Consider the following 15,806-nt stretch of genomic DNA (forward strand, 5'->3'; position numbering starts at 1 on the left):
TTCTCCAATGTCACCATTCTCTTTCCGCACATACCTCTTCAATGTTTCTGATCCAATTTTTAATATTGTCAAAGGATTTTTCATTTGTGATGTCATAGACCAGCATAATGCCCTGTAATGGGGAAAAAGACCTTTATTTAGTACTTTATATATTTAAAGTTATAGTATATAATGTCAATGTACTCCTACCCTCCAGAAACCTTTTGTTTGTCCATTTTTCCCTTTACAAAAGGATTCATAATAAATTTGAAAAGTACAGAGAAACAAAAATCAATAAATACATTATTCCACTGGTCTCACCATGTAAATAAAAACCCTGTTAACATTTTCACTGTTAACCTTTAATGAACTGGTGATTGTGGTAAAGGTGAGACACCCTTTCCACCTGGCCTAACATGAAAACAATCAGCACCAACTGGGGCTGAGTGTTCAGTCAAAACACAGATAACACTGGGAGTAAGAGTTCGTCACTTCCATTGTGCACTTGTTTATTCCAAGTAGAAACTATCTTGCTTCCTACTGTTCTACTAAGATTGAGACTACACTGATTTAAAATTATTTTTTATATATGTTGATCAAAAAATAGGTTGTCACTATCTAAGTACATCACAGACACTTAAAATCCAATGTATTTGTTATACTGGTTTAATGAAAGGCATTCTCGTCATATTTTTAAAGACTCCATGTCTGATATATCTTTCTTTCTTTCTTTTTTCTTTTGAGACAGTCTCCCTCTGTCACCCAGGCTGGAGTGCAGGGGCACGATCTCCACTCTCTGCAAGCTCTGCCTCCCAGGTTCACACCATTCTCCTGCCTCAGCCTCCCGAGTAGCTGGGACTACAGGTGCTCGCCACCACGCCCGGCTAAGTTTTTGTATTTTTAGTAGAGATGGGGTTTCACCATATTAGCCAGGATAGTCTCGATCTCCTGACCTTGTGATCCGCCCACCTCAGTCTCCCAAAGTGCTGGGATTACAGGCGTGAGCCACTGCGCCCGGCCCATGTCTGGTATTTCTAAAAGGTTTACCTTCCAAATGTTTAAACTAACACCGGTATGCTATTGCAAAATCTATACCCCCAGACCACACTTCTGTACTAAGTGCTAGAACTACTCACCTGTCCATCTACTACACAAATATTTAGTGAGCACCTACTGTGTGCCTGATACTATACCAGATGCTACTAGCAATGAACAAGATAGAAAAGGTCTCTTCCTCTTGTAGATGGCTAGCAAAGACAACAGACAATGAACCAATATCTATACAACTAATCATAATTTTGACAATTGCTATGAAGATGCACGGGGAGCTCATATGCTAGGGATGTAATTGAATCTGGTTGAGGGGCTGGAGTGGGCAGGGGAGGCTTCCCTGAGGAAATGACATTAAAGCCAAAGCCGGGGAACTTAGTAGACTTAAACTAGGCAAAGAACTAGGAGCTAGGGTGAAGAGGGAAAGCCCAGGTACCTGGCAAATAGCAGAAACATTGTAAATCTCTTACTGATGTTGAACCAGAGACCACTGGATTGAGTGAAAGAAAGTCAGCTTGGCAAGGCTGCACAGATCTAATGGGTGGAGGGCACAAGCTGAGGCTGAAGGGCTAGGCTGGGGTACTCGAGAGACCACTGTCTGGACATTGGCCAATAGATACCCCCTGTGATCACAGCAAACTCAACAAAGTAAAACATGAGGTTGTCTTGTCTCTTTTGAATCTTCTATTTGTCCCTGTATTACCATTTTGGTGAAAGTAATACAACCCAGTCAGCCAGTCCAAGCACACATGTGGAAGCTGTCTTCTTTGCTATAGCCAATCAGTCACTAAGTCCTGGAGACCCAATGTCCTAAATATTCCAGAATCTTACCTATCACACACACAGCCTTATTCAGATTCTCACAAATTAGTCTTTACCTGGATTCCCATCATCTTTAATTGATTTCCCTGATGAATTTCATTCTTTTTTTTTCTTTCTTGTTTTTTTTTAAGAGACGAGGTCTCACTATGTTGCCCAGGCTGGCCTCAAACTTCTGAACTCAAGCAGTCCTCCCACCTCCGCCTCCTGAGCTGCTGAGATTCTGGGCATGAGCAACCACATCCAGCTTCCCTGCTTTCATTCTTAGCCTCCTCTAATCCACTTTCCATAAGGGCACTAGAGCTATCACTTCATTGATCAAATCTCTTTAGCACCTCTCCATTACACTCAAATTTAAATTAAAATTCCTTAGTATGGTAGGGGGAAGTCCTTCCAGGTCTGGCTTCCAACTTTGTAAGTAAATATAAAATATAAACATAAATAAATATATATCATATAAAACACACATATACATATAGACAAAGAATACAGGAAATTAAATGTTAACAGAATATATCTCTCAGAGTAGTGGGATTTTAGATGATTTCTTGGGATTTTCAAAGTTTCCTATAGTATATGTATCCTTTTTGCAACCAGAAAAACATACATTATTGTTTAAATGACAAACAACTCCTCTATCCTCCCTTCCTCTAGCCTCAAATACAAATGCTTCACTTCGGTTACATGCTAGAAAGGCGATTTTACAATTGTCTCAATGTAAATAATTTTATTTATAAAGGTCAGCCTGGGCGTGGTGGCTCACGCCTATAATCCCCAGCACTTTGGGAGGCCAAGGCAGGTGGATCACCTGAGGTCGGGAGTTCGAGACCAGCCTGGCCAACATGGTGAAACCCTGTCTCTATTAAAAATACAAAATTAGCTGAGTGTGGTGGTGCATGCCTGTAATCCCAGCTACTTGGGAGGCTGAGGCAGGAGAATCACTTGAACCTGGGAGGTGGAGGTTGCAGTGAGCCGAGATCGTGCCATTGCACTTCAGCCTGGGCAACAAGAGTGAAACTCTGTCTCAAAAAAAAAAAAAAAAAAAAAGGTCAAAGTAGAGAACTATAAATTTTAAAAGCGTCAAAATGGTAAATGTTCTATTATGTATATTTTACCACAATAAAAATAAATCAAAGTGGATTCTGCATAATTCCTGATGCAATGTGTTTGGCTGCCTACAATATTAAAATTACCCAAATTATTGTCCTAGCTCTACCATTCTTTGGACTGTGTGAACAACCCAGATCATACATGCCATTTCATCATGAAGTTTCATTTCACTGGTTAGCACAGAAAGTGTGAACATGGTGTGGTGTTACGAACACAAGCTCTAGAGTCTGAGGCTCCTAACTCAGACTCCAGCACATATTAACTGGGAGATCCTGTAGACATTATTTTATTCCTCTCAGTCTCCATGACCTCATTTACAGAATGAGGACAATACTTCTTCCATGCTAGATCGTTTTGAGGATCTACTGAGATATGTGTAAACTACTTCACCTAGAGTCTGGGACATAGCTTGGACTCAATAAATGGCAGTTATCATTAATTTATATCTTTAGTTTCAATAGCAGAAATCATTCACCTATTTTGTATGTTTTTAAGCTAATAAGATATTATGAATCAGTTAGAAAAACAAATTCAAGTGTATCAGTTAAAACTTTATGTATCTACTATATATCTACAAGAAGAACAGCTTCCTAAGAATTCAGAAGATGGTGTTGGTCTATGAGAAATGTTAATAATGTAATGATATGGTCCTGTTTTTCCCCAAAGCCCAAATGTCCATCAGGATCACTGCTATGCCTATGAATGCTGCTGATGTGTTTGAAGTGACATGGTGACAGACTCCAGTATAGTGCTTGTCAACATGCCACATACCTGAATCAACCAAACTAAACCTGCCATAACCACTACTTGCTGAAAATGGCGGGCCCCACAACCCACTGGAACAGATGACTTGAGAGATCCAAGACTGAGGCACAGCAGGATTTCCTGAAGATTTATCTAAGATGGTCTCTAGGTCTAAAATATCCCACCGATTCACCCCTTTAGCAAGCATTTATTGAGCCTCTACTACGTGTCAGACACTGGCATTGTATACAGGAGAACAAAGACAGAAATCTCTACCTTCAAAATGTGGAAGATAATACTATTTAGAATAGCAACAATTTCTAATTATCTGAAGTAATGTGAGGAAAGACTAGGCAGTAAATAAATTAAAAGACAATCCTCAAATCTAAATATATTATTTAATATATTTCCATGCCCTCTTTCTTCATACAATGGACTACAGCCAGACATTCAAGCGAAACATTTACTCTCATATTCTAAGTGCCCCTGCCCACCCTCCAGTGAAAATGAGCATGCAAATGGTGTCAGCACATCATTCCTAGCATGCAAAAAACTACTCAACAGAAAGGCATGTGTGTCTAAGATGCCTCTAATCAGAATTACCTGTAAACTATTCCAAATCATCCCTGTTATGACGTTCTTTTTATCCCTAAAATTCCTTCCTGGGGGAAACAAACAAACGACAAACAAATGTCTTCCTGGCACATATAATAAGCCCCTTCCCTTTGATTCCAGTCTAAGCAAAATAGAGAGTGGCTGGCAGCTATTTTTATTAAAACGATGACCCTTTACAATCTTAAAAGTATTATAGGGTGGAGTGTGCGGAACAAATACACATAAAATGGTTAGTGGTACACTTCAGCTTTAAAAAGAAATCCCTACTCTTCTTGTGGGGATGAGTTATGATGCTACTCCAACACTGGAGAGTGAGTGGTGGTGAAGGAGGAAGGGCAGCATGTCAGTGAGGGGATCTGTGGGTTCAGACCACATCTTCCTGGAGGCGTGGGGACAGCTATCACCCCTTCAGCTCTGTCACCCTAGCACCACTCCAGGAATACAAGAATCTTTTAAGCAATGAGTTGGGAATGATGGCAGCTGGTACCCTACAATCTACCAGTTGGGGTTCACGATCTCAGTTGTTCAACACTCTCTGAGCATACTGGATTTCATCATAATTCAAGACTCCAACTTGTGCTTGGCTTAGGCCTAAACACCAGAGATAAAGCCGTGGTCTGAACCTGACATTCTAGGCATGGTTAAGCACAGCTCATGGAAGTAAGGCGGCTTCCAAGCTGCCTTACTCACCACTGTACTCCTAGCATCACACTGCCCAGAGCCAAAAAGCAATAAAAGTGCACTGAATAGATGAAACATCTTAGGATAGAACATAACAAGTGACAAAGTTATGACAGCAAGGAAAATGCCTGGATTCAGCAAAGAACTTGGTAGTCAAGATTCACCAGATTCTTTCCGGCCAGCTGGCAGAATGTGGTCAGGGGGATGACAGAGACATGAGCCACAGCAGTGGATGTTGTGGAGGTGGTGAGGTAAGAGATAATGGTGGCAGGGCTGAATGACAAGAGAGTATAAGAAAGGAATACTTAGTCATAGGGCTTGTGGTTTGCTAAGATTGCCATAAGGTATTAATAAAAGGAAAAATAATGAAAATATAGAATCATATCAGAATGTGTGGAGGAGTTCTAGAACATCTATAAGTTAATCACCTGATTATTATGATGAAGACCACTGGCAAAGTATACAGTTGCTAAACACAACCAAAAAACCCTTTAAATGTCTTGTTTCCCCATCATAAATTGTATTTTTCTCCATTGTACTAGACTCCAGCTTGAATCCTATAATCTTGGCAAACAAACATTCATGCTTTCCTTCTACCTGAAGAGTTACAAAACCCTACAACACACTCACCATGGCTCCTCTGTAGTACGCTGTTGTGATTGTTCGGAATCTTTCCTGACCCGCTGTGTCCCTAAAATATGAAACAAAGGAGAGTGGTTTTTAAAGTCATCACCAGCATCACTGAGGAGAAACCCTGCTGTAGGAGATGTAATTCTGGTCTGCTCAGGGTGCAGTGGTCACAGGGGAAAGGAGAATGAGTCACAAAGGGAGCCCTCTGCACATCTGCAAGCTGGAGGCGGTGGTGGCCACAGGAGCCTGTCAAGAGCTCACAATGACCTGGGTGAAAAACCCAGACCTTGATAAAAACAGCAACAGAAAAATAGACAGAAAAATCCTCCTAAGAACTGGCGTGTTATATTAGTCGAACACACGTGGGAGGGAATAGAGAATAATTCTAAATTCTTGGACTCCCGGAGGTAGTTATAATCCTTTTTGTAAGTGCTTAATGATTAAAGCACTTTGCTTTCTTGCCTGAATGTCTGATTTCTGTATAAAGCAAGCAGTTGAGCTGGACTTATTACTGTGTACATTCTGCTCAGCAGAGCACAATAAAATAGATCTCCTTAAGAACTCGTTCAGCTATGGAGCCCATGATTTCATGGGGACCTGGAGTTCAACACATAAATTTTGACAATGTTTTCAAAGACTTCTAAACATAAACAACATGTCAAAACTCTATAAACTTTCATATATTTTTGCTTTTTAGCTGATGGCATACCATTAAAATGCATTCTGAAAAATACAAGAGTTTCTGATTTCATTTATAGAAGCAATCCTATAAAGGAAGTTAAATTTCCTTGATACTTGAGAAAATCAATATTCTCAAATTTTCCACTTCCAGCCAGAGCTAATTAATTCCCTGTGCTACTAAGACAATTTAATTGCAGGACAGAAAGCAGCATTTGTGGAAATATACTAGAAATCTAGTATATATCAAATCCTAATAAAAGATGAAGGCCCAAGGGAATATCATAAGTTAAAAAGCAATAAATACCTCAACGTAGACATATACCTTACAAAATACTTTCACACTGCACTCACGTGATGTCTACCACAGCCCAGTAGGGTGGGCTACTGGGTGGGGGTGTTACCAGTATCCAAGTTCTGCAGATGAGAAAACAAGCTCAGAGGAACTATGGCCCAAGCTCTGCCACTAAAGAGCTCATACTATTTATTTATTTGTTTGTTTTTGAGACAGAGTCTCGCTCTGTTGCCCAGGCTGGAGTGCAGTGGCACGATCTTGGCTCACTGCAACCTCTGCCTCCCGGGTTCAAGCAATTCTCCTGCCTCAGTCTCCCGAGTAGCTGGGACTACAGGCGCCTGCCACCACACCCAGCTAATTTTTGTATTTTTAGTAGAGACGGGGTTTCACCATATTGGCCAGAATGGTCTCCAACTCCTGACCTTGTGATCTACCCGCCTCGGTCTCCCAAGGTGCTGGGATTACAGGTGTGAGCCACCGCGCCCCGCCCAGCTCATACTCTTGAAGGAGACAAGCATCTTAGGTCTCAGCTGTTCAGCTCTGGGCCAGGCCTCACACAAAAGTTATCTTATCTTGTCATTCTCTTTGATCAGCATTAGATACATGGGGCACTTGTTTGATGCACAGCTAACAAATCATGGGGAAATGGAAGCCAAGCACTTTTGGATAGACTAACGATATTTTCTTGATTTGAACACACTGCTGACCTAGAACCCGCTTTGCAGTGAGGATGGAAGAAAAACATTACCACTCTAAATGTAAGTTGTGAGGACTGAATGGAGACAATTTTATTGCTGAGAGTAATGAGAGAGAGTGCCATGATGTTGTGGCTACTCTCTATTAAGTTATAATTAGCTGATCACACACAGGCTCCTAGAAACACTTATGATCAGGACTATACAGCACAGAGTCAGAAATTCTCTGAGAAACCCAAGGTAGGGATCATGAGAAAAGATGTAATTTTTTAAATCTGTAAAATATTTGGCATCTTGTTCAATACCAATGGATGGAAAGGGCAGCCTATAGTAACCTTCATAACATTTTCCAATGAAGTACACTGGAAACCACTAGGAAGCTAATCACTACGTTACAGGGCAGTTGAGTAGTTGTCCCAGCTTCATCACATATGCCCTCAGGTGGACCTAATCACTCTCAGTCCCTGTTTCCTTCTCTATAAAAGAAGGGCTGGGGGATATTCTTCTTCTATCCCAGTTCTGAGATTCAAAAAAGAAATAGAGCCTAAGGCAAAAGCTAATATGTGTAACTTTACTCTTTAGCCCTGCCTCATTCTTAGTCAGTGCTGCTCTGAATTCTACGTTTTGTCTACTGCTGTCATCATTACACATTAGATCTGCAAACATCACCAAAAACCTCCCCAAAGCTCCAAATCTATATGGCTCCATGCAAGGCACTGAACTGAAAGAAATTAAACCAGCTTCTAGGAGGTTAAAAAAAAATCTAAGAAGAGCTTCTGAGTTCATGTCAAAAATATTCAATCTAGCAATCTGGAGGAACCATATTTATTCATTGTAGTTGGACAGATTCTTCAGGAGTTTATGAACCAGAGTTGGGTAATCATAAGATCTTTGCCTTGTATATTGCAACATTAGAGTTGGGAAACATCCTAAGGACTGATAGTTTGTGTTCCTCCAACATTTATATGTTGAAGCCTAATCCTCAATGTGATGGTATTTAGATAGGGGAAATTTGGGAGGTAATTAGGTCATGAGGGTGGAGCCCTTGTGAAAGGGATTAGTGCTCTTCTGAGAGACACCAGAGAGATGATCTCTCTCTGGGCCATGTGAGGATACAAGTGAGATAGCTGTCTACAAATCAGGAAGCAAGCCTTCACTAGACGCTGGATCTACTGGCACCCTGATCTTGGATTTCCCAGCCTCCAGAACTGTGAGAAATAAATGTTTATTGTTTAAGACACCCGTCTATGGTATTTTTGTTATAGTAGTTGTGATAGTGTGATACAGTAAGAAATACATAAAATAAGAAACATATTTGGTCTCTGCTCCTGATTCTTGGCACACAGATAGTAAAATTCTTGGACTCTCCAACAAAGTGTTTAAGTTCTTTTTGTGTGCTAATGAAATAACTGGTGGCTGGGGCTCCTGTCCAGCCCCAGGATAGGAGGCTGGTTGCCAGGAGAACCAACCAACTAATAGGTGGGCTGGAACTTCAGTCCTACCACCCAACCTCTGGAGAAGGGAGAGGGGCTAAAGGTTGACTTAATCACCAATGGCCCACGATGTAATCAATCATGGCTACATAAGGAAGCTTCCATAAAAATCCAAAAGGACTGGGTTTGGAGAGTTTCAGGATAGTGAGACACGTGGAGGTGCTGGATGTGCTTGGAAGGTAGATGCCCCCTCCCACAAGGAAGGAAGTGTGGAAGTTCCTCACCCCTTCCCACAGGCCTTGCCCTGTGCATCTCTTCCATCTGGCTGTTCATCTGTATTCCTTGCAATAATAAACGGGTAAACACAAATAAAGTGTTTCCCTGAGTTCTGTAAGCTGCTCTAGTAAATTAAAGGAATCAGAGGAGGGGTCATCAGAATCCCAATTTATAGCCAGTCGGTCAGAAGTAGAGGTGACAACCTACTACAATTGAGTATCCCTAATCTGAAAATCCAAAATCTAAAATGCTCCCAAATCCAAAACTTTTTGAGTGCTGACATGATGCCACAGTGGAATATTCCACACCTGAGCTCATGTGATGGGTCACAGTCAAAATGTAGGCATACAACACAGTTTATTCAAAAAATTTCATTGGCCAGGCGCAGTGGCTCACACCTGTAATCCCAGCACTTTGGGAGGCCAAGGCGAGCGGATTACCTGAGGTCAGGAGTTCAAGACCATCTGGCTACCATGTAGAAACTCCGTTTCTACTAAAAATACAAAAAAATAGCAGGGCATGGTGGCGCATGCCTGTAATCCCAGCCACTCAGGAGGCTGAGGCAGGAGAATCACTTGAATCCGGGAGGTGGACATTGCAGTGAGCTGAGATCACGCCATTGCACCCCAGCTTGGGCAACAAGAGCGAAACTCCGTCTCAAAAAAAAAAAATTAAAATATTGTATAAAGTTATGTTCAGCTTCATGTGTATCAGCTGTATATGAAACATAAATGAATTTCGTGTTTAGACTTGAGTCCCACCCCCAAGATATCTCATTATGTATATGCAAATATTCCAAAATCCAAGAAAATCCAAAATCGGAAACACTTCTGTTCCCAAGCATTTTGGATAAGGGATACTTAACCTGTACTTGCAACTGGCAGCTGAAGTGGGGACACTGCGGGACCCAGCCCTCAACCTGTGGGATCTGACGCTATCTCCAGGTAGACAGTATCAGAATTGACTTCAATTATAGGACAACCCAGAAAGAAAAAGAAAATTAAAAAGTATAGGACATCCAATTGGCATCGGCTGGAGAATTACCTGGTGTTGGTAGGGGAAACCCCCTGACATCTGGTGTCAGAAGTACTGTGCTATGTATGAGAAAAAAAGTGTGTTTAAAAATATCTTACAGAGCAGCCTGAACTATGACATAATTTTTTTCTTTTTTTTCTCAGTCTTCATTTTTCTACTTAATAAGAAATATGCAAATAAATCATAAAATATCATAGCTGGAGGGGAACCTCCAGTGTCATCAATCCAACCAATTTACAAGTGAGGAAAAGGTGAGACCGAGAAGGGAAATAACGGGCCCAAAGCCGTCAATGTGGAGGCATCATGGCTAGAACCTAGATCTGTACTTCCTGCCAAAGGTTCCTACAGCGTGATTACTTTGTCTTACCAGATTTCAAAGCTACAACAACTGTGACGAAGAAGTAATCTGCATTCCTTAGAATTTAGTTTCCTCCCCTCAAAAATTGTAGTTTCGGAAAGATGAGCTATGGGATCTCTTCTGGCTCCAACAGTTAGTACCCTTTCTCACCTTCCCAGCTCTTGGTGGAGATACCTTTGAAGGATTCCCGATACTTACTTATTTCCTCTTGCTTCTGATAAAGAAAAGATGTTTTAGCTATCACAAGATGACTCTAACTTATTATAATTCACATTTAATTCCTACTTTCAATTCCCAATTAAAGCAGAAACTCTGTGTGTGTGTTTACTTACCATATCTGAAGCTTAATTTTCTTTCCATCTAGTTCTATCGTTCTGATTTTAAAATCAATTCCTGCCAGAAAAACAAAGAAAGATATGTTAAGTTTCTTCAGATGTAATCCAAGTCTCATTAGAAGAGGACAAAGATTTCTATTGAAAAAAAGCTCTCCAACGCACTGGAAAATGTGAACACAGAGAGGGTGTGAATGGTATGTTTCCTCTGAATACAGGCTGGAGAAAGGAATGCTAATTACTCAGCAAAGAATTCCCACACATGTTAAATGCAACGTATTATATGCCTCATTATTCTGACACAAATGGATCACATCCTGCAAAGTTATATAATTTAGATAGATTGAGAACATGCCATATTTCCAACTTCCTGAAGTACATGTAAACAATGCTTCCTATCTACTCCTCAACCCCAATCCTTTCCTAAAGAAGGCTATGGGACCTCTTTAAAGAATATTCCTCCATCCTCTTCCATTTTTTTATTCAGATTTTGCAATTGACTATGGAAAAAAATCTGCATATTTGACAGTACGGGAGGGAAAGCCTGCATATCTATTTTAAACAGTTAGCAAGTATTTTATACATATTTTAATAAATGTTCCCCACAGATTACTTGCTAGAGCTGAAAACAGGCAGAATAGACTTTAGCCCTAACTGTACTCTCGAATTGCCTGGTACTATGATCTGAATGTCCTCTCCAAAACTCACGTTGAAATTAGATTGCCATTGTGGGACCTTAGAGATACTAAGTACTAAGAGGTGGGACCTTTCAGAGCTGATTCATGTGGAGCCTGTAAGAATGGATTGTCCTTATCACAGGAGTGAGTTATCTTGAGTGGGTTTTTATAAAAGTGAGTCCTGCTCCTCCTACATTCTTTTCTGCACGAGCGTACTTCCCTTTCCAATCTTCCAGCATGAGACAATGAAGCATGAAGGTCCTCAACAGATGCTGATGCCATACCCTTGGAGTTCCCAGCCTCCAGAACTATAAGCTAAATAAATTTCTGTTCATTATAAACTATGCAGTTTCAGGTATTCTGTCATAGCAGCAGAAAATGGACTAAGATGACTGAGAAATATTTAAAAAAAAACACACACAAAAATTCACGATTAGGCCCACCCCCTTCCCCAAATTCTGAGATTGTGACTTAATTAGTCAAGGGTGGGACCTGGGCACTGGTAATTTTTAAGTTTCCCAGATGATTCTAACCTGAAGCCAAGAGTTTTGGCTTTCGAAGGGCTATGCCTTTTGAAGGGCTCTGGCACTTCAAAAGTTCAACCCTTCCCTCACATATTTTCCCCCACTATGGTAGTTCAAAACTTATTTATCACTGTCAATGACAAGGAACCACAAAGCCCTTGACAAATATCAGCAAGCTCTGTCATATATTAGGAATAAGCTTTCTGAGGAGACCAGTTAGTGAATACAACTTAGTTGCAATTTGCCAAATCCTCATCATCTGGCTACTCAGCTTTGTTTAGATTTTTCTATTATTTTGCATTCTATCCAGCAGGGGTTCTCAACCCCTGGGCCACAGACCAGTACTGGGCTGCACAGCAGGAGATGAGTGGCAGGCAAGTGAGAGAAGCTTCATCTGTATTTACAGCTGCTCCCCATTACTTGCATTGCCGCCTAAGCTCAGCCTCCTGTCAGATCAGCGGTGGCATTCGATTCTCATAGGTGCGCAAACCCTATTGTGAACTGTACATGCGGCAGATCTAGGTTGTACACTCCTATGAGAATCTAATGCCTGATGATCTGTCACTGTCTTCTATCACCCCCAGATAGGACCATCTTGTTGCAGGAAAACAAGCTCACGGCTCCAGCTGATTCTACCTTGGTGAGTTGTATAATTATTTCACTATATATTACAATGTAATAAAAATATAATATAAGTGCATAATAATAAACAAGTAATGCGCTTGAATCATTCCTAAACCACCCCCACTCCCACACCACTACCACCTCCAGTCACTGGAGGAAAAATTGTCTTCTATGAAATCAGTCCCTGGTGCCAAAAAGGTTGGGGACCACTGCTATACAGAACCCCTTAAAGTGGTTTCCAAGAAATTTCAGGAAAACATGTAAATTACGTATCCTCTAGATTGACTTAAACATTAACTCCAGTTTTGTTTGTTTTGTTTTTTGAGACGGAGTCTCACTCTGTTGCCAGGCGGGAGTGCAGTGGGGCGATCTCGGCTCACTACAACCTCCGCCTCCCGGGTTCAAGTGATTCTCCTGCCTCAGCCTCCCGAGTACCTGGGACTACAGGCATGCACCACTGTGCCCAGCTAACTTTTTGTATTTTTAGTAGAGATGGGGTTTCACCATGTTGGCCAGGATGGTCTCGAACTCCTGACCTTGTGATCCACCCGCCTCGGCCTCCCAAAGTGCTAGGATTACAGGCGTGAGCCACTGTGCCCAGCCAACTCCAGTTTTTTTAGGTGGGGAACATTCAACTGCTAAGTTACTACAATGTTTCTTCATATAAACAATGAAAGCACCCCAAAAGGCTGCTTCCTAGCTCCAGCTTTATACAATGCATAGACATAAACCAACTGAATTTCCCCCCTTTTTCTCTGTGTGGTACTTTTCCCCCAGGGAGCCTTTTTAGATACTCTTGTGAGTCTTGAAATAGGCAACAATCACACCCAAGCTAATTTAGCAGAACACCTTCTCAATCATTATTTCCCCTCACTAACAATCACAAATTATTAATAAGTATTAGGTTGGTGCAAAAGTAATTGCGGTTTTTGCCATTAAAAAGAATGGCAAAAACCACAATTACTTATGCACCAACCTAATACAATCTGATAACCAATATTCCCAAGTTATCTGGCTCACATTTTCTCTGTTAAGGTACCTCCCTCAGCATTTCAGGGTCTGGAAAGGTGACACAAAACTCAGCAACTCAGCATAAATATTACTGCTAGCATCTGACAAAATGTCCTGTTTCCATTACTCATGTAAGATTTAATAGACATTGATTTTTATTTTGATTTACGTTTTACATGCCACCAAATCCAGTGTAACAAAGACCCTCTGGGAATCCTCCTCCAACCTTTACCTCTCTCTGCGCCTGGCATCAAGAAGAATGCCCAGCACCTGGTATGTACTCAATACGTGTTTCTTCAGATTAACATTTTAAAACAATTCATGACTTTCCAAATCCATAGAAACAGAATAGTAGTACAATGGTAGTTACCAGGATCTGGAGGGAGGGGGAAAGGAATAGTTGTTTAATAGGTTTGGAGTTTCAGATTTGCTAGATGAAATAGTTCCAGAGATCATTTGCACAACAGTGTGAACATGTGTAAAACTACTGAACTGTACACTTAAAAATGGCTAAGATTGCAACTTACATATTATGTTTTTTACCAAAATAAAAAATAATGACTTTCAAAATGCCTGCTGTATACTTGAATAAATTAATTAGAAGGCTAATGTTCAACATTTCACCACTGAAGAGTTCATTCACTTATTTTATTTATTTATTTTTTTGAGACGGGTCTCCTTCTGTCGTGCAGGCTGGAGTGCAGTGGCGTGATCTTGGCTCACTGCAACCTCTGCTTCTTGGGTTCAAGAGATTCTCCTGCCTCCTGCCTCAGCCTCCCGACTAGCTGGGATTACAGGTGTGCTCCACCACACCCAGCTAACTTTGGTATTTTCAGTAGAGACGGGGTTTCACCATGTTGACCAGACTGGTCTCGAATTCCTGGCCTCATGTGATCCACCTGCCTTAGCCTCCCAAAGTGCTGGGATTACAGGCATGAGCTAGCCTGCCCGACCTTCATTCACATTTTAAATAAAATACATCATATACCAGAATATTTGTTCAGATTAATACTTTCCTTAAAAGATAGTAACTCCTGTTCTTTTAAGGTTGATTTTGCCTGTAATTGGAAGTCATGGGCAACTTTACCACCTTTACTCAACAATGCCAATTTGAGGCTCCTTAAAGTCTCACTCTCCATTCATCTAAAACACTTCAAAAACTTTCTACTGACAGAGGCTTTTTTTTTTTTTTTTTTTTTTTGTATTTGTTAGGAACATTATCTTTTAGTTATGTGAGAAGTTCTACAAGATGGTGATACTTAGCCATCTTTTCACTGCTCAAAGGTTTTCGATGTTTGTAAGAGCTGTGAACTATGGCATTTAGCTTTTGCTTATGCTGCTGTCAAGGGCCAATTGACAGACAAGCGCTGTAGAACAAATTCAAATTAGCACAACATGGAAAAAAAAAGTAAGTGGGGACCTAAAATAGGCAATAGTTTTAGAAAGTAAGAATTTCACTAAAAGTGGTAAAAATTCATTGAAAAGCACTGAACTGTAGGTTAGGTTCTGTCACTAAAAACTTGTGAACAGGCTGCTTGACTGCTCTGAATCTACATATCCTCATCCATAAAAAAGGGTTGACAGGATCTAATTAGATAAATTAGATGATTTATGTGAACGTGCTCTGGGATCTCTGAAATTCCATATAAACCTAAGAGATTACACATTGAGAGTCTATAACCCGACAGCTCTTGTCACTTCATGCATGGATTATTTGTAATAGCTTTCCAGGATACTGTGCCAACATCTCTCCCTGGTCTAATTCCCCTATATGCCACTTCTAGAATAACTTGCAACAATCCATGTGGTAATGTCGCTGTACTATTTAAGAAGCCACGGAGCCAACTTCTTCAGCCTGGTGATACAGCCTTTCCCACCAGATGCACCATTCTCCTGACACTGCAAACCTCAGAGTTTCTCCACACGAGGCCTTTTGCTTCTTTCAGTGGGCCCCATACCTCCTTTCCTCCACTCCTGCATGACCACCTCACTTTGCAGCCTTCTCTGAGGATGCCATTCCACCCATGTAATTCTCTCTCTTCTCTCCTCAGCTCTTCACTCAGCCATGCCCATTCCTACCTTAAGACCTGGCTTTTGCACAGTGATTTAATCCTGTGTCATTGGGTTTTATTAACATAGTGCCCTGCAATTGCTCTCAGATCATGCAAAGACTCTATCCTCTCTTTGCCCGTTAAGTTATGCACAGAAACATGTGTACAGTAACTAAATTAAAGGGTAAG

At 40.9% G+C, this 15,806-nt stretch overlaps 1 protein-coding gene across 2 annotated transcripts in view; it reads right to left on the reverse strand.

Annotated features, from left to right (window-relative positions):
- The window catches only part of RAB8B (RAB8B, member RAS oncogene family), a 78,056-nt gene that overhangs the window by 12,510 nt on the left and 49,740 nt on the right, over positions 1 to 15,806 (reverse strand). For both annotated transcript variants that reach the window (XM_003901030.5, XM_003901031.5), the window contains exons 2-4: positions 10,731 to 10,791; positions 5,629 to 5,689; positions 35 to 112 (exon numbers count right to left, since the gene is read on the reverse strand). In XM_003901030.5, the coding sequence (XP_003901079.1) occupies positions 35 to 112; positions 5,629 to 5,689; positions 10,731 to 10,791 (200 nt within the window). The remainder of the gene's footprint in view (positions 1 to 34; positions 113 to 5,628; positions 5,690 to 10,730; positions 10,792 to 15,806) is intronic.

This window comes from Papio anubis, chromosome 7 (assembly GCF_008728515.1).
Source record: "Papio anubis isolate 15944 chromosome 7, Panubis1.0, whole genome shotgun sequence".
Taxonomy (NCBI): Eukaryota; Metazoa; Chordata; class Mammalia; order Primates; family Cercopithecidae; genus Papio; species Papio anubis.